Raw genomic sequence first — 26611 nt, 5'->3', positions numbered from 1 at the left:
CTTTGCTTTTCCGCATATTTCATTACAGGAAGCACTAAAGAGGACCCATAAAGGGGGCTCCCTTCTAGTCGTTGGGAGCCCCAACGGTCATAAATATGACTGTTGGGGCCCCAACGACTAGATGGGTGGGGCCCCTTTATGATCCCAAAAAGCAAAAAGAAGAAATAAAAAGGAAAAAAGAAAAAAGGGAAAAAGAGAAAAAAGTGAAAAATAAAAAAGTACATTTGGGAATTACCAAAATACTCCTATCGGGTTTTTGGTTTATACAAAACAGAAAAAGAAAAAATAATTATGTATATATACATATATACGTATATATACTTATATATATATATACTAATGTATATATATATATATAAGTATATGTATATATATATTTATATATACATAATTTAACATCTATCTGGTGCTAATGGATGAATTCTTTATGTATTCTTGGAGATAATCTACAATATCAGACCTGAGGATTGGTCTAGTGGCAAAAACTTGCCAACCTGGAAGAAAGGGAAAACTAGAAAATAAAGTTCATGACTGAAAAGCATTGAACAGTTTATGAAACATTCTCAAGAAATGACATATTGGAAATACATCAGCTTTATTGTCATAAAAAACATGATTTTCTGCATGAAAATGATCAGAAATGCATGCCAAATACAGGATATATCCATTAATTCATGAATCTGTTTCTAAGTGCAAAGAGAATGGTACTGTTAGAGGAATCAGAGTTCTCTTAAACGGTGGCCACGTATTGTATTCATTACATGCATCAAGTAATCATATGGACTGGCAGACAATGGAGATACTGATTTGAACTTTTAGCTACTACAAGAGCTCTGCTGGTTAAACTAGCCGATTTCCATACGGCATGATGGTTACTTCATTTATCAATACACAATTCTTTTCCTTTTCAAGTTAGATTGCTTATCTTATTCAATTGATCTATTTGTTTTGTAGCAATGATGTTGGCTCCAATAGAGGGTTCTTTTGTTCTTGAAACCTTTGTTAAATCGAGTGGAAACGATTGTTCTTTTTCAATAATTAGACATGTGAACATATTGGTGAATATAATTAACCATGATCAACATTTATTTTGAGTTATAATTTGCATATGTCATATTTCAGCGATATCAGATCAAGAGCGTGATAATAAAGCTATGCTCTTTGCTTGTCAACTGAACAGGTTGGTTGCATTACAAGACTTGTGCCCCAGAAAGGTGTCCATCTTATTCGACATTCAATTTATAGGACCCTAATGTTGGGAGGCCAATTTTTGCTTTTAGGTTCAAGCCCGGTGCCTCATATTCAAGTAAGACATTTTAGTTTGTATTTGTGAAACTTGAATTGTTTTCCTTTGCTGTATTTGTCATTTACTGGCATTAATCACAATTCAGACAACAAATCTATTTAATGAGAGTGACTAAAAGATAAAATACTGTCTAAAGTTGTAATTGTATTTCATATTCTGAGTGTGGATTTTTTTTTAATGTAATATATGCATTTCAGGTATTTTAATAAAGGCACAATCTGAAAACTTTAAAAGTTTGAAGGTCATCAATGACAATTTTGAATAATTACAGTTAATGATGCAAATATTTTGACTGTTGATTTTTCATGTATGGTAGGCATTTCAGGTATTCTTATAATGAAGCCACAATCTGAAAACTCTAAATATTTAAAGGTCATTGGTGACAGTTTTGAAATAAAAGCTAAAATCTTTTTGCCTTTTTCAGGAGGGATGTTGAACATTGGATAGGTGTGTAGCCTTTCAGTGCAATAGGTGGGGTTAGGTGGAGGATACATAAGTGCTTCCATGAGGGACAAATATTTGCATGTGATATTGATTGTTTCATTTCCATTTTTTTCTTCTTTTCTTATGCTTTTTCATGTTCTCATTTCCTTTTTCTTTCTTTCCCTTCTTGCCTGGGGATCATGCAAATTTCTCTGTGGAACTTGAACCAGTGTTCTGCAAAGCATTGGGTTTTGTAAGTCTCAGCTGTCCCGAAGTGTAAGACAGCAGGAGATATGCACTGATGCTTGAACCTCCTTGCCTGGTCCATTGGACTTTCAGGCTCTCATTTGTTTGCTTATTCTATCTTCAACTCTAGAATCGACTAGTGCATCCTCTGACATAGGTTTTTTTGTAACTCAGTTAACTGCAACACTTTTCTACATCTTACTCTTTTAGCGTCAGCCATTCCCTCCACTTACATAGGCCATTTAGGAAATCAGTTGATTGCAACACTAATTTTTGCCAGCTTTTGCACCAACCCTTTGCAAACTCTGTTCTACTTCTGTTTATGCGTGCTCAGGTTGCTCTCCACATCTCATTAACTAATAGCGCATCCATAATTTGTTTTCAGGGATGTTTTGTCTATGTTTAATGCCTTCTACCATTCATCCTCTCTTATAATACCACATATTAAATAAGTACCTCTTAAACCTATGCAATCAGTTTTGGAAGCCTATAGCTTTCATTTCAGGTTCTGAACACGTCACAGCTTATTTCTAGGGATTTTACATTGATGAATTTTTTACTATTCACATTATTTTCATTATGTGGGAGGCACGTCACCCAGTATATTATCAGCTTCTTTCTTTTGAAGTATGCTGCCTGTCATGTGGTGTGCTATTTTTTTTAAAGGCAATATGGTGAACACTGCCCCAAAGGGTTTAGCGTAGTGGGATTGGGCCTAGACCATTAGGCAGCCGTCTAGGTTGAAATCCTGTGGACCTCAACCCCCTGCGCAAGCCAAAGCAAGGTGACTCCCCGGGGGCGAGGGGTAAGCCCACAGAGTTTGCCGCTACCAGGACAGCGACCGTAGGTACTGCTGGCAGAGCGAGCACAACTAGGTCTCTGATCCTGGGGGCGGTTTTTCCGTGTAATAAGTAAAAAAAAAATGATCACTCCCTAGAGATGAAGAACAAAGTTCAGTGTTGCATCTTGTTCCCTCTTTTAAACTAGTACACATTCCTTCTCGGATTTCTTTTCTCCATGTGGTTAGAACTATTGATTCTATTCATAGTAAGCTACCTCTGAGCTGAAAATTTTATTTTATTTTGTTGGAGGAATACTCAAAAATCAAGTTTGCTTTGTCACAACAATATTTTAGCTCGTTTAATCAATGGATGTGGATTTAACTTGGGCAAAAAATAGGATGTAATTCATCTTGATTTTGCTTTGTAGCGCGAGTTTGAGGATATTGCAAACCATTTTCACAGCCACCAGCATATACGATTGATATTAAAGTATGATGAAGCTCTTGCTCATGCCATATATGCAGCATCTGACATGTTCGTGATCCCATCAGTATTTGAACCTTGTGGTCTAACTCAGGTACCCGAATGGATGCATATAGTGAAGTTCTGTCATTTACTTCTCTACCTTCAAATTCTCTTGATAGCCTGAAGTTGTTATTAGAGTTTATTCTTTACAAAAAGCAGCTTTTCTCATGCATCCTTCTGTTTTTGATAGAACATGTGGTGGCAACATGATGGCCATTCTTATTCTGTTTCTTGATTCTAACGTACTATTTTTTCTCCAGATGATATCCATGAGATATGGTTCTATCCCCATAGTAAGACGTACAGGAGGGTTGAACGACAGGTAGTTTTTCTGATACAGCTGATATTACATTGAAAATATCATGGCAACTTTGGATCTTCCTTTTTATCTGTTTTGATTCATTTCTGGGATTATGTCAGTGTGTTTGATGTTGATGATGAGAGGATTCCACTTCAATTCCGCAATGGTTTTACCTTCACTAATGCTGATGAGCAGGCGAGCTTGCACGATCTCTGTTAATTCTTTTGGATAATGCTATCTTTTCAATCATTTCAAATCATAGCTACAACTTGTTTTTGCAGGGGCTTAATAGTGCTTTAGATCGTGCATTCAACTACTATAAAAGAAGCCCTGAAAAGTGGCAGCAGCTTGTTCAGAGGGCGATGAACATAGATTTTAGTTGGGATTCATCGGCTATGCAGTATGAAGAGCTGTACGAGAAGTCACTGGTGAGAGCTAGGGCATCAAACCGTATATGATTTGCTTCAAGTGCCACTGATCGGTGTACCTCACTAATGATTTCAGCTTTCCTTTTGGAGTATCAAACTTCCGGGCTTAGTGTTCATTTCTTATGTTCTCATAGTACTTGTACTGACGTCTAGGTTTTTTGCTGATTCTATTCCTTCCATAGTATCATTGCCCAGGAAATGAAGGATCAGAGAGTCACATTGTTTGCTCATGCATTTACTACAGTGGTGGGAAATATTTTGCCTGCTGTAAAATTTGTCATCATTCTTTTGTTCATAGATAACTTTCTTATATGTATAGTTTTGGGGAATTACACAACAAATTTTCAGTAATGAATATAAAATAATCATCAATCGATGTTTTTTGTTAATTAGAGCAAGTCAAAGTGCATATTCTTGTTGACCACTTGTTTTTAGTCCATCATCATGTTTCTGTTGGGGATGGCTCTGATAATACATTTGCTAATATTTATTTCAATCATCTTTTTCATTTTAATTAGCAATTTTAGCTGGCCAAATGCTACACTTTGTTCCTGCATTTTTTTTCCTTTTAATCGTCGGATTGTGATGCCAGTCTGGCTTTGTTCCACGAGGGGCGATCCAGAAGTCTGCTCTTGGCAATGTCGGCGCCTCATTATGTTAACCCTTTACTGTCTCGGGTAGAATGAGGTGGCTGGATGGTTGGGTCACACTATCATAACTGAGAGGTCTCGGGTTCGATTCTTACAGGAGTTATTCCCCAGCTTGCGTGAAAAAAAAAAGAGGAAAGAAAAAAACAAAACACCTGTACTGTCTCAATTGTGGTTCCCGTTTCCTCATGTATAGCTTAGCTCTTTGTGCCTGCAAGGGCTTATACTCCAAGCTGACTTCGTCTAACTTAGACTTTTAAATTATGCCATACACTTCATTAGAGTTAAAACTATTGAAGGTTTGATCAAGATATGCTTAACTTTGAATGTTATAAGCAACTTGATATTGACACCTTATGTTTAAATTGTATTGTGAACAACCTAATTTGTAACACACCATGCTAATCTGGAAAAAAATTGCATTGCTCTGCAAAGTCTTTGAGTATCCTAGTCCTACGAGTGTCCGAACCAGGCAGTAAGCCCTTTAGATGCTAAAGTAGTCATGGGGTTTTCTTTTTTCTTTTTGATAGGCAAGCTGGGGTTAGTCTGACCCCCACCAGTCACACAACATATCATTGGGTTTTGAACTTGCAATGTCCCAGCACATGATGACGTCCACTAACAGCTCCTACCAAACAAGCGGAGCCCCTGTTGGTTAGTCATGGCCCATGGGGTTTTCTTTGCCAATGGGTACGTCCCACTTAAGACAGTTTATGGCTGACTCCTAAAGGCGTAGCTAAGATGGTACGAGGGCTGGGAAACAAGATAAAAAAGTTCATGGCTAGGCTCGTGTTCGGCTAAGAACTTATTTGACCTCATAAAATAGGCTCGGTATGACGAGCATAAATAGCAGGTGTTGGGGGTGCCTGGGCTAGTATAGGCACATTAAATAATGACAAATACATTTTTGATATATTTACATCCTGAAGTGTTCATGCATAATAAACTATGTAGTCAAAAGTGCTAGGTGGCGCCTAGTCAGTAGACTCCTAAAAAGACTAGTGGAGGACTAGGCGGGACTAGTCGGTACCCCAATTAAAATATAAAAAGTTACAAAATATACATAAAAATATATTTAATTCTTTTACTAATAAGATATTTTTATTATACAAGTACAAAATTACACATACTTTGACAAAATATATTAATATACATAACCATATATATATATATATATATTTCAATTATTCATAACATATTCAGTATAATCAACAAAATATGCTTTCAACCTTTCATCACCAGAAACAAACACACATATAAAAAACATAATCAATTCAAATGATTTGTACATGCTTTCAATGTTTCACAGAAAAAATCCCAAAAGCAAAGTAGCACACACACACACACATATATACTTGTGTGTATTTGTGTGATTTGTTCTGTGAAACCATGCTAAGTTATTATATATATATATATATATATATATATATATATATATATATATATATATATATATATATATATATATATTAGAATAATAAATGGTTAAACTGCCCTCGTGCTTAGGCGGAGTCTGCTTAGTCGCCGACTAGGCGCCTTAGTTGGTGCCTAGTCGGCAAAATTGGTATCTTTTAAGGGTACCCACATAGGAATTGCAAAACCTAAGCATTTTACTAGGCGGACTAGTCGGGGTTTTTGACTACATAGATAATAAATGGTTGAAATATTTGGCTAGCCAGCAATATGTCTAGAGTTTAAACAGTGTCGCTTTTAGCTTTAAAACAATGTAGTTATTTTGTAAATAGGTCAGTGGGAGCTCAGCTTTAATAGGTTGAGTTCAAATCCTATCACTTTCAGCTTTGGAAAAATATGTATATATTTTTTTGTAAACGGGCTAGCTGGAGCTTGTGATTGACTAGAGCTCATCTCGTCTCATAATGAAAACCAACGGCGCTTGTCTAGTAGGAGTAGCTAGTGCACGTCACCTTGTGTTGGGACGTTGCAGGTTCAAAACCCAATGGTATAGTTGTATAACTGGTAGGGGTCAGCCTAACCCCAGCTTGCCTTTCAAAAAAAAAAATTGAAATTGAAAAATGTAGGATTTCATTAGCTATTTAAGCTAATTGGACCCGAGTTCTCTTTTAAGTTATTACATCCAAATTTGATTGTGCAAAATCTAGAGCTTAGAAACAAGCCGCACCATTCATCTTTGACTGACAAGGAGCTCATTTCCAACCCCTAAAGTGGGTTTTGCAAGCTGAACATGAAGGATAGGTGTTTGACTCTGCTTGCCTGTATATTTAAAGAGTAATGCTCCGAGAAACTACCCCACATACTAGAAATCATGGTTGTAGGTCTCAATTAAGCTTTATGGATGTACTCAATATAGTTTATTTGATAGGAATTGTGCTTTGGATCATGTTCGTTTGACATAAAAGTAAGATTTTTTAAATCATAAAATTTTGATGCATTATGAGCCAGTGATTTTTAAAGGTTTTAAAAAACATACATATATGCTATAATCACATGATCCAAAACTTGTTTTATGAAAGAAACTCAAGAAAGGATGAGATGCAACAAACACTATTTAACGTGGTTTGGCGTAAACACTTACGTCCATGTCTGAGATCTCACACACACCTCGACAATTCCTAGTGTGCGAGTTTATCTTATTTATAATCATAGAATACATGGCTTTTCTAGAGATCTAGATGATTTCAAATTACAACCAAAATTGAAAGTTTCCTTGGTAAGGTTATTTTCTTTATTATCATGCTTATCTTTAGAAGAGTCCTCCTTGTGCATGTATCTATCTATCTTTGACAAACTCCAAACGAGATCGATCTTCACTTTTGTTATAACCGACCTTATATGTATCAATCTTTGTATGATCAAGATTGACACAATCAGGTAGCTTTGATAGTGATCTAGGTTGTGATAATGATCTGGGTCCCAGCTCCTAGATTACTCTAACATCCCTCCTCAAACTCAGCGAGGCAGACTGCACGTTGAGTTTGGAACGAAGGGTGTCAAACTGAAGTTGAGGGAGAGGCTTCATAAGAATATCAACAATCTAATGGGGAGAGGGGATATGTCGAACAACTAATTGATGATTCTGAACATGATCCCGAACAAAGTGAACACCAATCTTGACATGCTTGCTTCGCTGATGAAAGACCGAATGAGCGGCATGTAGGTGGCACTGACATTGTCACACCATATCCTAGGGAGGAAGGTAGGCTAGAAACCAAGCTCTTGTAAAAGAAACTGAATCCACATTATCTTAGCGGCAGTGTTGGCAACAATAGTGGGCAATATTCGGTTGCTTTTTAGATCTCTAAGAAAGGAGATTGTGACCAAGATAAATGACATAGCCACTTGTAGATTTGCGATCATCAAGGCATCCAGCCCCGTCAGCATCAGAAGAGGCATGTAAGGATAGATCACAGGAAGATCGAATAATTAAGCCATATGTAATTGTACTCTTAACATAGTGGAGAATAAGCTTCACTGTCGCCCAATGATCAACTGTGGGCCTCGCCATGAACTGACACACTTTGTTGTTAGCATAAGAGATGTTTGGTCGTAAAAGAGTCAGGTATTGAAGGACGCCAATTGTACTCCGGTAGAGGGTTGGATCATGAAAGAGAACACCATTTATTGCAGATAACATGATAGATGAGGAGAGTGGAGTGCTATAGGGTTTTGCACCGGCCATGTCAACCTGAGTAAGAAGATTGACAATATATTTTCTCTAAAGCCTTGTTTGGTAGGAACAACTTCAATGCCCAAGAAAAAATGGAGATCACTAAGATCCTTTACTGCAAAGTTATTGCTTAGTTGAGAGATAAGAGAGTGAATAAACTTAGGAGAATTACCAGTGACCAAAATATCATCAACATAAACCAACAGAAACACAATCAAGGACTTAGTTTTTAAGATAAACAAGGATGTATCACTATGAGAATTGCTAAAGCTCAGACTAAAAAGGGTAATGCTGAGTCTTTGGTACCAAGCTTGAGGAGTTTGTTTTAAACTATATAAAGCCTTTTGAAGGCGACACACTTGATGTGGAAACTAGGATCCTAAAATCTTGGCGGTTGATCCATATAAACAACCTCACTAAGAACACTATATAAAAATGCATTTTGAACATCCAACTGCAGTAAAAACTTACGGCTAAAGTAAGGACAATACAAATGATGGTTGGTTTAACCACTGGGCTAAAGGTTTCAAAGTAGTCAATGCATTTTTCCTGATGATACATTTTTGCTACAAGATGAGCTTTGTAACATTCGAAAGTGCCATATGCTTGGCGTTTAAATTTGAATACCCATTTACAACCAATGACATGCTGTAAAGAACTTGGTAGAACAAGAATCCATGTAGTATTATGATGCAATGCTACAAAGTCCTTGGCCATAGCATCCCGCCATTGAGGACATTTGTTGGCTTGGCAAAATGTTTTCAGTTCTTCATCTTGAAGATATTGAGTCAGTAGAGCAATAGGGAGAGGATGAGTAGTGGAAAGGTAGTTTAGGGACTCGAGTGCCATCCTGTTGTATGATCATAGGGTGGGTGCGCAACGGTTCAACCCCAAAAGGAGGAGGCACAGAATCAGGAACATGGTCATCCATTGGGACAACGTCCGATGGGGACTCAGATGCAGTATGGTTGGAGGGAGATCTAGGGCTAGAAGCAGTAGGTGAGGTCGAATCAACATGAATAGTGGCTGGTTGAGAGGATACTAAAGGAGTAGGATGTGGTCCAAACTATGTAGCAGGTATGGTTGGTGATAAGTGACTACTGGATAGACTAGGTAAAATAGAGATAAGGTTAGGCACAAATGTTTGTTTATGGATGAAGTGTTGGAATGGTGAAAAGAAAAATGATCTTCATAAAAAACAACATTCCTTAAGATTGGAATTTTTCCAATGATGGTATTGAGGCATTGATATCCTTGGCGAGAATGAGTATAGCTCAGAAAAACATGTTTTTCTGTTTTATAGTCTAATTTATGTGAGCGACAAGGTCTCAAGTAAGGGTAACACAAACAACTAAAGACTTTTAGAAACTTGGTGGTCTCTTGAATAGAATTTCAAATGAACTTCGATTCTGAGTCACTGTGGAAGGTAGGCGGTTTATCATGTATTAAGTTGTGCTAAAAGCAAATGTCTAGTATTTTTGTGGTAACTTCTGCCTGTCTCATCAAACTCAAATCTGTATTCAGCTACACCATTATGCTCATGAGTAGGGGTGGCAAAATCTGACCCGACCCGCTTCTTAGCCGGGTTAGGGTTTGGATTAAACGGGTTTGTGTCATAAACGGGTCGACCCGCCTAACCCGTTTATTAAACGGTTCGTGTTCATGTTCGTGTTAGGGGTATGCCAACCCGCCAACCCATTTGACCCATTTAATAAATGGGTTAGGCAGGTGGGTCAACCCGTTTACACGAACCCGTCAACCCGCAACCGGTTTATATATAATTATATATATTAACTTATCTAACCCTAACTCCTGTTTGACCAATAGTCCGAACCAAACCAAATCGTAAACAAAAATGTCTATGTTATCGAGTCGATCCGTTTAATAAATGGGTCACCGTGTCGTGCAATCGTGTCGTGTCGACCTGACCCGTTTATTAAATGGGCTAACCGTGTCGTGTCGGGTTACCCGTTTAATAAATGGGTTGTGTTCGTGTTTGCCACATCCGACCCGTTTAATAAATGAGTCGTGTTCGTGTTGAGGTATTGTGACCCGCCAACCCGACCCAACCCGATTGCCACCCCTACTCATGAGTATGTAGACATTGGACTCTATGAGAGATTCCACATTCTTGTAAAAATGATTCAAGAGCCTTATACTCACCCTCTCCATTGGATTTTAAGACTTTTATTTTTCTTTCAAATAAATTTTCAACTTGCGCCTTAAAAGTACGAAAAACATGAACGACATCTGATTTATGAGAAATCATATATATCCATGTAAAAATTGAGAAAACATCAACAAAATGTACATAAAAATGATATTTTTCCAAACTAATTGTGGGAGCAGACCCCCACACATTAGAATAAATAACTTCAAAAGGTTTAAAGACTTTGTGAGAAGGATTATTAAATGGAAGAGCATGACTCTTTCCTTTCTGACATGCATCACATATCTCACTTATTTTATGACTGTACGGATAGCCATATTTATGTACCAATCTCTAAACTATTCACATAGATGGATGCCCAAGACGCTGATGCCATTGGTCCATAGTTGTTCACTCTTCTACCATTGCTTTTATTTGTTCTTCTTTTTCTGCCTTGGGAATGCTGAGTTGATAGATTCCCTTTGGCTTCATCCTCGATGATTTCAGGTGAACTTAAAAAATAACATTATTATCTTGGGCAAATTTATTGACTAAAAGCAAATTCTGAGAAATATGAGAAGCATGAATAATATTTTTAAGAGTGAACTTCGAGCCATTAATAGAAAATTGAGAGGATCCAACATTATGGATTTTCAAACCTATTCCATCACCTATTTTCATTGAATCTTTGCCTTCATATGATATGTGTAGAGAAAGAGAATTGTGAGGTGATGCACTATATGCTGGGATGCGCTTGAGTCAGGATACCAATTCTCTTCTTCTAGAGTATTAGTGGCAGCTTGATATGCTTGTGGGGAAGCTTCATGAGGTTCACTTGAATTCTTTCGGTAGTTGTGAGTAATTTGAAAGCAACGTTTTGTCGTAAGACTTGGTTTCTCACAATATTGGCAGTTAATCTGTCCTGATTCGTTATTGTTGTCACCTCATCTTGAGTTTCTTCCTCTAAACCGTCCTCTACCTCTGTAGTTATGATTACCACATTTTCTATTTGCTTAGTAAGGTTTGGATTGACTCTAATTATTTTGTTGTTGAGCAAAATTAATAGTTGGATTGGGAAACTGCTCTTCATGACCCTAGTCAACTCATTATGCTTCTTCAACCATAAGAAAATTGTGCAACTCTTCCAAAGTGATAAGCTCACTTCTTGTTGAAATAGAAGTTTTGAAGGCTTCATATTCGTGAGGAAGACCTCTCAACAAGTGTAACACCATATCCTCCTCATTTCCGGGGCGAAAAAACATGTCCAATTGATGAACTATCATTTGAGTTCTTTGAAAATATTCATCAATGGTTTGGTCTCTTTCTTTAAACTATGCAACTCATCCTTTAACTAAAGAACCTTTGATCTGGACTGTGTGGCATAGGTATTCTTGAGAGTTTTCCAAACCTCATAAGATTCAAGCCCAACAATCTCAGCATGAATTGACTCAGATAAAGAGAAAATTATCCAACTCAGTAGGAGTTGATCATGCCTTAACCACGTTGAATATTCAGGGTTAACCAGTTGAGTTTTGCCATCATTGGACAAAATAAAGTTGTTTGGGCATGGCTTAGATCAATTGATAAATCCATGTCATATGACAGCAAGAAGGGAATGAACTAAGACTCCCAAAGCAGAAAATTATCTATTGTTAATTTGATATTTAAAAAGTGTTGGAGACTTGCCGGTGCATGCAACATGAGCATGAGTAGAGAAAGAGTACCTATCCGAGGCATCGATGAAGGAGCAGCCATATTTTTTTTGAGTTGATGACACACGATTGCTGGCACCACTTGTGAAGACCTCAATTGAGAACAAGATTATTGAATCAAGAGGACGACTGCTGGAACAGATGCTGGTTTCTGCACTCAACGAACACACTGAACAACAAGGACACAGATTTGTTGAATACCGTGAGAAGAGAGAAAAGCCATGAACTCAGTTAACAACTAATGTTGTCTTGGGATCTGATACCATGAAAGAAACTCAAGAAAGGATAAGATGCAACAATCACACTACTGAACACTATTTAACGTGGTTCGGTATAAACACCTATGTCCACGACTGAGATCTCACACACCTCGACAATTCCTGGTGTGTGAGTTTATCTTGTTTATAATCACAGAATACATGGCTTTTCTAGAGATCTCAATGATCTCAAATTACAATCAAAATTATAAGTTTCCTTGATAAGGTTATTTTGTTTATTATCATGTTTATCTTCAGCAGAGTCCTCCTTGTGCATGTATCTATCTTTATTGGCAGTCTCTAAATGAGATTGATCTTCAGTTTTGTGTATCAATTTTTGTATGATCAGGATCGACACACAGGCAGCGTTGATAGTGATCTAGGTTGTGATAACGATCCGGGTCCCAGCTCCCGAATTACTCTAACATTTTCTACTAAATAATGCTTAGAGATCATATTTACAGGGTCTGATCGACTAAAAAAGTTTAAGAAATTAGACAATCTAAAGCTTCTATTAGGTTGGTGCAAGTAGTCTGGGAGCACCCTATCATTACCAGTATTTTAAATATGTTTTACGTCATCACATATTATCAAACAAATGATTTTATTATTTGATACACGAGCAATAGGCTTATATAGATAAAGTCTTATTGCTTCCAGCTACAAAATTATTCCAAACAAGGCAGCTCGGGCTCAGCTTGTTTAGCTAGGGTTCAATATGAGCTCAAATTCAGCTCGGCTCTCGTGAGAATGACCCAAGCTTGAACACTTCTGGGTAGGCTCCACCTAAGGCTGTCAACGGTTTCTGTTTGCATTAAGTACTCAGCCCAACTCAAACCCAAATTCTTTGGTATGAGCATGGAAAATGCTGACCCTAATAATGTCCAGATTAACCTGAGCTCGACTCGAGCATAGGGATGGCAGTGGGGCGGGGCGGGGGACAAGGTCTCCACCCCCGCCTCCATCCCCGGCGGGGATGGATTTTATCCTCCACCCCCGCCTTCATCTCCGTTTCATGTCCTCCATCCCCGGTTCAAACGGGGATGAGGCGGGGCGGGGCGGGGATATTGCGGGGAAAAGTGGTTGGGGGCGGGGACGGGGCAGGGCGGGGAAAAGGGCGCGTCCATCCCCGCCTCCACTCCCGGACGGGGATGGATTTTAACCTTTGTCCCTGCCTCCATCCCCGTTTCATACCCTTCATCCCCAGTCCAAAAGGGGGCGAGGCGGGGCGGGGCCCCGCTTTCCACCGATCCACTGCCATCCCTACTCGAGCAATATGCCAGCTGGATTTGAGTAATGATTTTTGGCAGGTACCAGACTAAACCCGGCTTTTTTGTTAGGTTTCTAAAATTATGCGGGTTCTGATTTTGGATTCTGATTTTGTGATCGACAAAACCCGAACCCGATTATTAGTTATATCGGTGGATCCGGGTCAACTCTGACCCGGCAAGTTGACAACCTTAGCTCAGATAATGGGTCGGATCTCAGACGGACCGGAGATCCGACACACAGCCCGATAGCACTGCCTCCTTAGAAACCCTAGAGCCCCATATAAAAAATCCCAAACCCTAAACCTAACATCAAACGACCCCAAGCAAAAGCAAGCGCGCAGGACAACAAGGGGAAGAGCTCCCGCTCAGTGTTCTCCTCGATCCCCTCGATCTACAGAAAATGAAGGTGGTCGCGGCTTTCTTGCTGGCGGTTCTCGGAGGAAACCCTCATCCTTCGGCCGAAGACATCAGGAACATCCTTGGCTCAGGTAACGTCACACCCCATCCTAATTTCCCCCCTTTTTGAAAGGCTTCTGGTTTTGATTTTGATAATTTTTTATGCCTTCATTCTTTTTCTGTTGATTTCGGGGGAGTTTTGCAGTTGGGGCGGAAGCAGAGGACGAGAGAATAGAGTTCCTCCTGAGCGAGGTCAAGGGCAAGGACATCACCGAGCTCATCGCATCCGGTCGCGAGAAGTTCGCCTCTGTGCCGTCGGGCGGCGGCGCCGTTATCGCGGTTGCCCCTGGCGCTGGCGGTGCTGTTGCCCCGGCAGCGGCAGCGGCTGCCGAGCCTAAGAAGGAGGAGAAGGTCGAGGAGAAGGAGGAGTCCGATGATGTATGGATTTTCGGAACTCTTGAGCACGACCGACACCATTTCTATTTGTTCAAAAATTTTGCATTTTGTTTTTTTTCTTCTTTGTTACGGGATACAGAACAGAATGGCGTTTTCAATTTGGCATATCGGTTGGTTCTTCATTCATTTAGTTTGTTAACCTGATATATCTGTTTTTTTTGTATGTGATCTCTTGGTTCAGGACATGGGCTTCAGTTTATTCGATTGAGAGGTTCCTTAACGTTTCGGTATGTAGATGAATTCTCCTTTTTCCACTTCTTTTTTCCCGTTATGCTCTTATGTATCGTCGATTTTTTGTGTTAATAAATAGATACAGTGCCACAGAACTCTTCCCCCCCCCCCCCCCCCCCCCCCCCACCCCCACCCACTCTTTTTGTGGGAAATATAAGTAGACCTGAGTTGCCATCTAGTGTTTATGGTCTCACTGGCGGATCTTGGAGTTCCTTATCTGATTCTCAAGTGTCTCTGGTTTTTTTCACTCCCTGAATGCTGACTATTAACTTTGCAATGAAATGACCTTGTAATGATTCAGTATTTAGGCCCATTTCTTGGAAATAATTTGCCGTTTTCCTAAATTCTAAAGCAAATGCCTTGCTGGGGTGACTTTATGCATGAATTAAAACCATAAGTAAATTCTCTGCTAAACTTTAATGCATCAAAATGTGAAAACTGAAAACTCTAATTGCTTGTCGTGTAGCATGGCCTTTGAGAATTATTTCATAATTCAGATTCAATTCTCTGATGATGTTCAGTTGGATCCATGATAAGAATTAATTTAAACATTTATTTTGGTGTCATTTGTCATGAAGGGTCATGATCCTGCAAGGCATGCTGAAGTTTCTATATACATTTATATGATGTGGGATTTAGATATTTGTAGTTTAATGTTAAGATTATGTCCATGTGGATCACAGAGAGAGAGTAGTTTAATGCTAAGATTATGTTCATGTGGATCACAACTAGGCATGTATAACCATGTTAGAGAGAGCGCATAATTTGCTGGATATGAATGGTTGATCAGGATAATCTTAGGGTGCACATGACAACATAGTACTTTGGAGGATATACAAGTTAAGCATGCCCTGCCTAAGCTGAAGATTCTTTCCTTCTTTATGTTTTCATTGTGTGGGTTGTTGTGGATTATTTACATGATCATTGAATTTTGTGAAAATATGGTATCAGGCTCCCTTAATTTTGATTTGACATGCATGCATTACCATAAATGACTTGCTAATAGATAGTTACCTTAAAGCGATAGGAACCAAGGATACGACTACACTCGTACACTGAACAAAGAGGAAGACATCTTGGAAGTTGGATCTTCAAACAATAAACACTGCATTGGAGCGGAAATATAATCGATGAGAAATTAAGAGTCAGGCAAATTTTTGGTTGAGAATCACATAAAACTATGAACCTATGATTTCATAACCAAATCTATTTGGGATTGTTTCTGATATAAACTTGTCCTTTAATAAAAAGTAAACTCAAAGGGCTTCTAGGAATTAATGTGAAAATGTGTCTTTAGCGTAAATTGTGCAAAAACTTTCTGAATACTTGGGTTTTTGGAAATGCCTTTATTATTTTTGTCTTAGAAAGTTAATATTACGAAAATTCTGAAAGTTTCAAGTCTGATCTTAATTTGGCTCAAGCTGGTTGCAGATAGAATTCTTGCGTGGTGGGTTAGCAATGTTATTGGCATAATTTTAAGTGTGTATGATTTCTTTAGAGCTTAATCTGCAGAGTTTAATTTCAAGCATGGCATTAATTTTCTCCTTTGCCATCCTGCCATTTTAGTCCAAATTAATGAGGACGTCACATTAATTGTTATGATCCTTTGTATTTCGTTTTTAATTCGACTGTGAATATTAACAATCAAAATTTATATCTTTGCTGTTTGATTCTTTCAATCTTCTCAAGTTTTTTTTCATAGTTAGTGCCGTTAAACGACTGTTCTGATTTTCCACTTTGTGCAACAGGTCATCTGTCATGGAAGTCATGGTGGGTACTTCAACATGTCGCTTTTAGGGAGGTTACTTGAGGGCGAATTTTGCTAGAAAAGACGTTTGATATTGTAGGCTCTTAAATATATTTGAGATATTTATTTATTTGTGCTTGTTTGGACTTCTGCATTTCATGAATGTATTGTTAGAAAAGACTTTAATTTGTGACATGGGCTTTTACCCCTTCTTTCCCTATTTGGATTTGCTGTGCAAGTCTGCGGTTTAGTCGACATGTGACTAAACTGTATGTCAAGATGCGACTCTTGGCCCCCTCACCCTTACTGGTTAATATTCATTTTGAAAAGAGGTCATTTTTTATGCAGTGGCGCTGCATGCTATGCAGCTCCACTACTGCTGACCATCTCAACATTTTTCAAGATGGTAAAATGTCAAGATGGATGGTTGTCAGTCAGGTCGCTGCATATAATGTGAAGTAAAAAAAATACATATCATGTTTTCAATAGGCCGGATTTAAAACAGTTTTAGGGTTAAAATAGGGCTTTTTAATGATTTGTGTTTTTTCTTGCAGTTTAGGGTTTGATTGGGTTGGAATTAGGGTTACAATTAGTGTTTGATTGTTGTGAAGGGAATATGACTGATTTTAGGTTTTAGTTGGTTTTTTTGCATGATTCTTTTTTTTCTTTAATTTTATGGTTTCGTTGATTTTTATAATTTGTTTTTTCTTGCAGTTTAGGGTTTTATGGTTTTTTGTATTTATATATCAAAAATACTAATTCATATTTTTTCTCAAATTATTCAAAATCTAAACATTTTTGGTATTTGTATCCAATCCAATATTTATATTTGAGACAAAAATCTCTAATTTTTTTACATAATATCATAATTGGATCCAATATGATATCCATTGAAGCAATTCAAAAAATATATATATATTTATTTTTTCCTTTAAATCACATAAATTTGATACTTAAAATATTTGGATCCAATTCCAGATCCATATCTGAGGTTAAAATTCATTCCAAACATGTTCAAACACTCTAAATCTGGGGGTGGATTGGGTTGTATGATCCAAAATAAAATTATCCGACCCATCTTTCATGTGTCTAAGCTGTCCGCATAGCCAATCAAATACTGGAGACAAGGAACACGTCCTTGTCCAGTCAAAGCAAAAGCTTAGACAATCAATCAAACACATCCTAAATGCACCTTTTTTAAAAGACCAAAATTTCTAAACATCGGTTATTCATCAAAGGGAGGCCTTCCGGCATCTTGTTTGGCTCCTCCATCCGCATCCATGGCATCTTTACTGGTTGCTTCACACCAATCTTGTCAAGGGCTCTATGGAATTCCCCAATGTCTCTTTATCAGCTTGACCAGGCTGGGATGGCCGGCCATGAAGAGGTTGTTTCTTTAAAGATTTTTTTCCTTGACCGATTTGAGATTTCTGAACCGTGAAAATTTGACAAATCCACTCATCTAGTCAGTGTTCAACCGCACATATGATTGAGGAAGGTGACACAGAATGGTGGCGTAAAGGGTATGAGAGGAGGTGGAGAGGAGTGGGCAATACTGTAAAGAAAAAGGGAGAGTGGTAGAGCTAAAGGAAGGGAACATATTGACCAAGGGTAAGGTGGTGGCATACGAACATGCAAGGACAAATCACATAAATCTAACCAATGTTGTCGGTATCGGAATTGACTTGTATCGCTTGGCCAACGAATTCAGGTGAATTGGTCGATACCGATTATCAAGTGAATCATTCTGAATCGGCCAATATTACGTGTCAATCAAAACATGACATGTGTTAAAGCCATTAAAATAATATTGAAAATTTACTTTTAAGCTATTTTGTACATTTATTAAAAAGAACTGATTAAAGTCAGTATCGTGAGCACTGAGTGGTAAAAAGCATAATTGTTTACTCTGGAAGAAACAAATATATTTTTTGTCACCTAAACAACCGTTTAGATTGTCAAACAAAACTTTAACCTGTGAATGTCACCAAATTGACGGGGATGTAACAAGTTTCAAACTTGCCTCAAGGTCCATGCTGGGCAGAGGGCGATCTCAAGGGTTTAACCATCCGGAGGCCAGCCAATGTGCGTTTGGTGATGGGAGGGTTTTTGATTTGGATTATCCAAAAAAAACTTTGGTCGGAAAAATGGTAAATTTCAGTAATTGGTTTTCAAAAACTGAGTTAATTAAAATGGATCATTCAAAAATGACATCCAAACGAGCCCCTCAACATGCGATATGATACTCTCTTTTAATGGTAAAAAAAGCAATTGCTTTAATTGGGCAACTGGGAAACGACCAAGTCCAACTTTATGAAAAATCGCAAAGGCTTTTTGCTTCCACCCTTTGTGCTGAGGCCGCTCATAGAATGATCCCTATCCCATTAAATAAAAGGCCAGCTTTAGAATTCATTAATCTCAATAGCCTCTTTTAAAAAAAGTTAGGCAAGATGGGGTTAGGCAGACCCCCACCAGTTATTCGACTGTACCATTGGGTTTTGAACCTGCAACGTCTTGCCACAAGGACACGTGCACTGAGAGCTCCTACCAATTACTGGGAGCCCCGTTGGTAAAAAAAAAAAACTTCTCCTTGCTAGGTGAATACTTTGATAGAAGTTTTTTTTTATGACAACCCACACATAGACCTCACATAGAACCAGGTCGCTTAAAGGTAAAACTCTGAAATATTTAGGTGTAAGATTTGGTTTCTTGGAATATAACCTTTTTCCTTCTTTCCCTTCATTTGGCCTACTACATTCTATCAAAGATATCATATACCTAGCATTTGGAATCTGCTCTCTTCCGTTTTTTCCCAAAGAGTGAAGATGATCACTTTACTCAAGCATATTTCAAGTTTTAACACAGTAATTTCCATCTCTGATGGAGAACCCACGGTATCTACTAAAAGTATACCAATCAAGATCTTATCATACCAGAAAAACGAAGAGAAAAATAATCGTACTGTGTTTATAAAATAACCCATTTTTGAAAAAGCCTCACAATTTACTGAAATTCACCCCTGTTCAAAATTTTGATTCTTAACTTTTTTAAGACATTTTTACCTCTCCTTAAATGTTCTTAAAACGTGTGAACCTTATTTTATTACAAAAATGCATAAGGGGCACAAGCCGGAGGACATTCACAAATATAGTTCAACCTTCCCAACTCATAGTTGTAAAAATTCTCAAAATGTGTGAACCTTTTTTTACTAAAATTAAATAAAGAGCACAAGCATAAAGACGTAAACAAATGTGTGAGGACATTTGCATACCAAAACATTAATAAATGTAAGAGTTTTTAGTTAAAAGAGATTCACACATTTTCTGTGAACCTCTTCATACTAAAATCACATAAAGGACATAAGTACGAGTACACATTCATAAATGTGTGAAAACATTTGCATGCCAAGGTCAAGATATTCGCAAATGTGAGAGTATTTAGTTAAAAAAGGTTTACACATTTTGAAGAAGGTTTCCAAAACATGTAATCCTCCTTTTCACATAAAGGGCACAAGGAGGACACACATGAGAAGGAAATTCATGGATGTAAGAGTATTTAGTTGAAGGAAAACACACATTTTAGAAACATTTGCAACAATGACTTGTGAGTGAATGTCATACTATATTTGTAAATGTCTTGTTTCTTGTGCCCCTTATGTTTTTAGTTCGCACATTTTGGGGACAAGTTGTGAACGTTGTGTTATAATTGTAAAAGGGAAAAATTATCCTAAAAAGAGTCAAGAATCTAAATTTTAGACATGCAAGGATTTTTGTCAAATTGGTAGGCATTTAAAAAAGCATGCAATTTTGCAAGGACAATACGATTATTTTTCAAAAACAAAAGCCAAAGTTTAAAATGGCAAAATATCGACAGCCAAAAACATTACAAGAAATAGATTTTTTTAACTCATGTTTTTTGGCAAAATATAAGCATTAATAAACAAATTAAAATTTTTAAAAGAAAATAAATTTTATGAAAAAAAAATAAAATGTATTTAAAAAATCATGATAAATAGATGATAAAAACATAAATATCATGTTTAAAATAAGGTATTTGTATTTTTATGAAAAAATCATGATATTTTAAAAATATTGCCAAAAAATGTCGTTTATAACTTTTAGGTAATTTCTCACAAACATTTTCACGTTGTTGTTTTTGGTAAATATCACGATATTCGTCACCAAATGCATCCAGCTTTTGCAAGACTGCCCCCCCCCCCCCTAGAATCATTCTTAGCATAAAACCTCCCATACTTTCACCTTAGGATTGTTAAAATGTAAAATATATATAATAATAATATTCATATTCATATTTATATATATATTAATGTAATTTTATTTTTTTGTATTTTTTGCTATTTTCTTTTTATTTTTTTGAGAGTCTAGTTCTAATAGAAGTAAACTTACATTATTAGTTAAGTTCCACTTGAAACTTAACTAATAATGTAACCGTTGGACTAGTCCAACGGCTACAAAGGAGAGCTCTCCTCTCCCACTTGTATATAAATGAGTGCATCCCTTCTTGTATCATTATTCCTATGCTTCTTAAGCATATGTTTTAATATCAATAAAGAATATTTTATTTCTTCTTTTGTTTTCCATTATACCCTTTTTAAGGGTTATGCTTTAGTGTCCTTTTAGACACCTTCTCGTGCGGATCTAAGTTTGTGTTTGAAAGATTCTCGTTTCATTTCATGGTATCAAAGCAAGGTTTATCCTATATAGTGAAGATTTCTTGCATCGTTCTCTATGCCAAGCTTGCAAATGTGTTTTATCACCTTGGTTGGGGGTTTTAAAGCCTTTTTTTTAAGAAAGGAGAGAAAAGGAATGCTCGTTGCATCAAAATATCGTATTTGCTTTCTCTTACTCTCTCTTTCTCTTTATTTATTTATTTTTCTCCTTGTTTTATCACCTTTTGTAAAAGATAGATGATCAAGATAAAATCACCATCATACCCATGAAGCTAAACGACACAAATTATGTAATATGGGCTTCAATAATGAAGCACCACATATGGAGAAACGGGTTGTGGGGCATAGTAGATGGTTCCGATTAAGAACCTAAACTTGTTCTCACCAAAATAGAAGGTGATAAAAAAGTTCCCTTAACCGAAGAAAAAAAAAGCAAAGCCTTAGCCAACTATGAAAAGAGTTGAAAAGAATGGAGAATAGGGCATGCTAAAATTATGTCATGGCTAATCAATAACATTGACATAAAGAAATGTTCTAGTCTTGCCAAGTTTGAGCATACCGATAAGACATGGGAATATCTAAAAAATATGTATTCCCTAAAAGATATTGCACATATGTGCAATCTTCAAGAAAGTGTTAGATCTATGACCCAAGGTGACAAAACTATACGAGAATACTATAATGAATTATCCGAACTTTAGGGTGGATTGACTATTCTAGAGCCAAAATGGCATTCTCCAAAAGATATTGAGCTTCGACAAAAACTTGATATGGAGCATTTTTAGCAAACTGTAAACGGTTTAAGACCGAAATTCGAGTCAACAAAATATACTCTTCTTCATCGAGAAAAAATTCTCTATTGTCGACACTACAGAGGAATTAACTATGAAGGAAAACAGAATCAAGAAATATACTCCAAAGGCTGAAGATGATTTTGTTTTATCAAGACCAGGAAATCATGTACAATCATATAGACCACCTTATTTTAACTGTCAAGGAGTTGATTATGACAAGAAAAAGGTTATTTGCCATCATTGTCGTGAATCGGGACACTACAAGCCTGTGTCATAAGCTTAAAGAGCTCAGAGAAAAGAGAGCTATGATTGCTGGATCGGAGCCCAAAGATCAAAATGCATCAGTTTCTATGACCCAACTAACGAAGATTCTCCAACCTCTCATCAAAGGAGCTTTCTCCTCATCAGAAGTTTTAACTGTGGCAGATGCTTCAGCTTTTTCCGATCCAAGTAACTTTCCTTGGCTTATTGACTCTAGTGCTTCATTCCATATGACCCCAAATAATAAAAGTTTATCTGAATGTGTTAAAAATAAAACAAGTGTGTCAAAAGTTTTGAAACTTCTCTTGAAATATAAAGAATATAAAATTTTAAAAAAATCCATAAAATTAATTTTTTTTTGTTCCAGAAGTAAGATTTATTATCTATTATTCGTTTCTCAAATATCTGACCATGATTGTAATGTTTCCTTTTTCCTCATGATTGCTGGGTACAGGATCGTCAATCAGGAAAGCTTATTGAGGAAGGCCATAAAAAATGACTCTATTACATAAATTTTTTGAAAAATGCCAAAGAAAACTTTTTGTTATAACATACAGAAAAATGAGTTGGAGTTGTGGTATAAAAGACTCGGACATCCTCATATAGTCAAAATCCAACATTTTTTTTTTTTTTAATTTTAGAACATTTACTTGTAATGATTGTATTCTTGGCAAAATGAAAAGATTACCATTTCAGAATAGAACTTTTGTCTCAAGACCACTTGAATTAGAATTTTGCACGTGTGTCATTTGATTCTTACACTTCAGGGTTACAAAAATTGCTTTACTCATACTTTCTCATCTGATCAGGGTTACTTGTAGGCAGGGGCGTAGCTAGGGGGGGCAGGACTGGGCTGTAGCCCAGTCCTGCCTCCCCAAACAGTTAATTTTTTTTTTTTAAAAGCCCAGTCCTAGCCCTGCCCTGACTGCAGCAAATAGTTTGATTTGTCCATATGAAATAGATTTTTATTAATAATTGTAGCCATTTTTATTTTATCTCAAAAAAAAAAATTCGGGGGCAGCGCCCCCGACCCCCCGACTATCACACAAATATATATATTTTTTTTTGCTACACCCCCCCCCCCATGAATCCTAGCTACGCCCCTGCTTGTAGGTTGATCCCAAACCCCAACCAGAAAAAAAAGGGAGGGAAAGGAAAATAAAAAATAAAAAATTGTAGTCATTTAAGGACCAGGTGCTCAACATCATCTGTCTAATTACTGCGGATAGGTGTTGAGTCACCGAAGTAGCACGCCAAATATCTCATCCCTAACTCCGAGCGGCTTAAATGATGCTCAACTATCTCTTGAGGGTCAATACAATGAAGCCCCAAGGGGGTTTGGCTCAGTTCGGGTGGGGGCCTTGGCTGCTAGACGGGATTCCCATGGACGTCACCCCTCTGAGCAAGCCAACCCATAAGCCCAGGGGAGGGGTCCTAGCCTCTGAGTTTTATGCAGCCCGCACGATGACCGTAGGTATGGCAGGCTAAGCCAGGATGACCAGGTCCTCGGGACTGGTGCGGTTTCTTAGGGTTATAAATCCAAAAAAAAGGTCATGACAATGAGGACAACAGAGAAACAACATACAGAAAAAACAATGTACACAAAGATTCGTCCTCTAGTTTTGCTTATTTGAACATAACCATGACGAACACTCGGCTTGGTTATGCTATTGCTACCATCCACGCTACTACAATCTAATAATAAAGGACAATCAATTCAAAAGGAAATACAAAGAGAGAATTTGTCATCATGCCCACCCCCGAAATCTCTTCACCATTCAATCCGTTTCACTCTTTCACACCCCAAATTGCATTCTCTTTGCAGTATCCAATATCAATAAGGAAAACTAAGCAACTAAAGCACCAAAAAAATAGTAACAAAGGAATCAGAAAGATGGGAGAAGCTAGACATACATACAACAGAGATGCTGTGGACGTGATTAGAGAGCAAAACCACAGTAAGAACTCAACCAATTTTGACGGGCTTCTGCAGAATGGCGCTCAAGTAGAGCTCCCCATACTTCATCCCCCCAAAATCGGTCTTGTTCCCGGTCACCCACTTGATCTTCCGGTAACCCAACTTCCCGATCAGCGGCGCGTACACCCTGTTCAGATCCGTGGCCTTGCAGAAGAAGTGATCGACCCACAGGATGCCGCCGCCCCGGAGCACCCGATCGACGTCGAAGAAGAGGAATTCCATCGTCGTCGCCGGGATCCACCGGTTAACGGCGTGGCCACAGTGCACCACATCCATCGTCCCGTCGAAAATCGGGAAGCGCTGCTGCATCGTGAGGTGCATTGGCACTAACCCCCTGATGGCCATCACCTCGTTGTAGGGGGCGCCGAGGTCGAGCGTCGTCGACACCACCGTGACGTTCCGCTCCTTCATCCGGGCGGCGAAGGTCCCGGTGCCGCCGCCGATGTCGAGGCCCAGCCGGAAGGGACCGGAATTCGCCCCTTGCAGGTACTTGAAGAATTGGGCGATGGTGATGCCAGTGGCGCCGGATTGCTCCACCCATTTCGGGGCCTCGAGGGAGAGATCGAATCCCGGGCGGCTGAATCGGGTGAGGCAATCGAAGGATTTGCAGGAGAAGCGCGACCACCGGATGGCGGCGGCGGGGAGGGAGGAGGGAAAGGGGGTGGTGGGTAGGGCGGCGGGGGGTTTGGGGGACGTGAGGGAGAAGCAGCGGCGGCGGGGAAGAGGGAAGCAGCCGTGGACGATGAGGCGCTCGGCGAGATCGGCGTCGTCGGGGCAGGGCTTGAAGGGGGTGTAGCTCATGAAGCGGTGGAGGAGCTCTCGCTGGCTCTGGCAGGCCGTGCCGATCGGGGAGGGAAACTCGTCCTGCTCAGTGGCGGGTGACCGGCCGAGCGGGAGGCGGCGGGCGGTGGTGAAGCGGATGAGCTCCGGGGGGATGGTGGCGTTGACGGTGGTGGAGGTGGCGGAAGATCGGCGGCGGGCAAGGTGGGTGATGGTGGCCCGGATGGTGGCGAGCTCTCTGAGGAGGTGGTCGGCGACGGGGGAGGGAGGCGGGTTCGCAGGGTTGCGTATGGAGGAGAGGTGGTAGAGAGAAAAGATGTTGGTGCCCACCATCGCCACCAGCAGCAACAAGTTCATCCCCATCCCCATCCCCATCTCAGTTCATATAGTTCAGATCCTGGACCAGTGATATCTCTCTCACTCTTAGTTGAGATCTGTAACAGGATGAGTGGGGGGAAAGCAGAAGAGGTGAGTGGAGAAAAAAAGAGTGACGATAGTGGGGTTGGGGGGCCTTTTCTAAGGAGCAATAAGCACTAGACTGACAATGAATGGTATGGAAAGGTCAAGCCAAGAATGTTAGTTTAAGCATGTATGTTGGGTAAAGATCATATTGGGTATTAACAAAAATATTTCCATTGATTTTTTCTGTAACTTACTCTTCAGTTACAGGTGTAAACAAGGCATTTTCAACTTGATTAGCAGGTGAGACAGTTTATTGTGGGGATTTGTTTGTTTTGAGAATTTTTAAAGCGCCGAGGAAGACTCGGCATATCTTTTTAACTCAGCAGGTCAAAAGCACAATAGCAAGGAGTGTATGGAGTCAATCTACTGATCAGTTGTTTATTGGGATGATAGTGTCACTCACACGTAGGACAAGTGCAATCGCGTACGATCGGGTTCCTTTCTCTTTCTCATCTTGTGAAAGCAGATCAGGTGATCTGTCAAATCACTTTAATAAGATGATTTGACATCTTCACCGTCTATTGCTTTTAAAAGTGATTTGGCAGATCGCGTGATCTGCTATCGTAAATCCTTTAATGATGAGGGTTTCAGTTGGATGGCTAGAATCCATATAAATCCTCTGACATCATACGTTAGATGATAGGATATTTTTTGTGCCAAACACAGCTAACCAAAAAGTTAGATTTAAAAATCTAGAACAAAATTATTTATATTTAGAAAGATACTTTTCAAAAAACTTTGATACGGTTTCCATTTGTTCAGATCTCAAGTTTGCATCAGGTTGAATCTTGGATTGGAACAGAGACTTTCTTTCCAAGGAAACACTCGTATACATGTTTTAGTTTCTTATCTTACAAAATTGAAAGCTAACTATATGCCTATGAGCATTATTTGGCGATTTTTATGTAATTCAATTTGTTATATCAGTTTTTCATTTTTTTTTCTAAGAAAAGTGTTTTTAATCATGTGTTTATTGAGTAAAGAAATTTTAATCACGTGTACAAGAATTTTTGACTAAAGAAGCATGGTGACTCCTTAGGACAACGAAGGCAAAGCCTGCACGGTTAGGTCTTTGATCTGGAAGGCAATTTTTACTTTTATATATATACATGTACATCATATA

The 26611-nt window shown here is 38.5% G+C and overlaps 2 protein-coding genes and 1 pseudogene across 3 annotated transcripts in view; 2 read left to right on the top strand and 1 right to left on the bottom strand.

Moving 5' to 3' along the window:
- The window catches only part of LOC149827365 (putative starch synthase 4, chloroplastic/amyloplastic), a 49463-nt gene extending 45063 nt beyond the window's left edge, over positions 1 to 4400 (top strand). Inside the window, exons 12-16 of the mRNA XM_090019312.1 lie at positions 1181 to 1306; positions 3185 to 3334; positions 3543 to 3604; positions 3703 to 3778; positions 3865 to 4400. Of these exons, the coding sequence (XP_089875438.1) occupies positions 1181 to 1306; positions 3185 to 3334; positions 3543 to 3604; positions 3703 to 3778; positions 3865 to 4041 (591 nt within the window). The 3' untranslated portion in view covers positions 4042 to 4400. The remainder of the gene's footprint in view (positions 1 to 1180; positions 1307 to 3184; positions 3335 to 3542; positions 3605 to 3702; positions 3779 to 3864) is intronic.
- Positions 4401 to 14007: 9607 nt separating this feature from the next.
- On the top strand, positions 14008 to 16741 carry LOC149827364 (uncharacterized). The gene is made up of 4 exons (XM_090019311.1): positions 14008 to 14181; positions 14295 to 14527; positions 14727 to 14772; positions 16525 to 16741. The coding sequence occupies exons 1-3, from the start codon at positions 14094 to 14096 to the stop codon at positions 14751 to 14753; spliced, it is 348 nt and encodes a 115-aa protein (XP_089875437.1). The 5' UTR covers positions 14008 to 14093; the 3' UTR covers positions 14754 to 14772; positions 16525 to 16741.
- Positions 16742 to 23936: 7195 nt separating this feature from the next.
- LOC149827363 (putative methyltransferase At1g29790 pseudogene) lies at positions 23937 to 25483 on the bottom strand (annotated as a pseudogene). The gene has a single exon (XR_016435158.1). The product of XR_016435158.1 is annotated as a putative methyltransferase At1g29790 pseudogene (transcript).
- Positions 25484 to 26611: the final 1128 nt, after the last annotated feature.

This window comes from Nuphar pumila, chromosome 10, assembly GCF_984573655.1.
Source record: "Nuphar pumila chromosome 10, dmNupPumi1.hap1.1, whole genome shotgun sequence".
NCBI classification, from domain to species: domain Eukaryota; kingdom Viridiplantae; phylum Streptophyta; class Magnoliopsida; order Nymphaeales; family Nymphaeaceae; genus Nuphar; species Nuphar pumila.
Note: the sequence above shows the minus strand (reverse complement) of the source record. Positions and strands in the feature narration are given on the sequence as shown.

What these genes read in the sequence shown, in the direction of transcription:
- LOC149827364 (XM_090019311.1), top strand. Translation starts at nt 14,094, where the DNA reads ATGAAGGTGGTCGCGGCTTTCTTGCTGGCGGTTCTCGGAGGAAACCCT. An exon ending in CAGGAACATCCTTGGCTCAG is followed by an intron (nt 14,182 to 14,294) that starts GTAACGTCACAC and finishes GGAGTTTTGCAG; the next exon opens with TTGGGGCGGAAGCAGAGGAC. An exon ending in AGAAGGAGGAGTCCGATGAT is followed by an intron (nt 14,528 to 14,726) that starts GTATGGATTTTC and finishes CTCTTGGTTCAG; the next exon opens with GACATGGGCTTCAGTTTATT.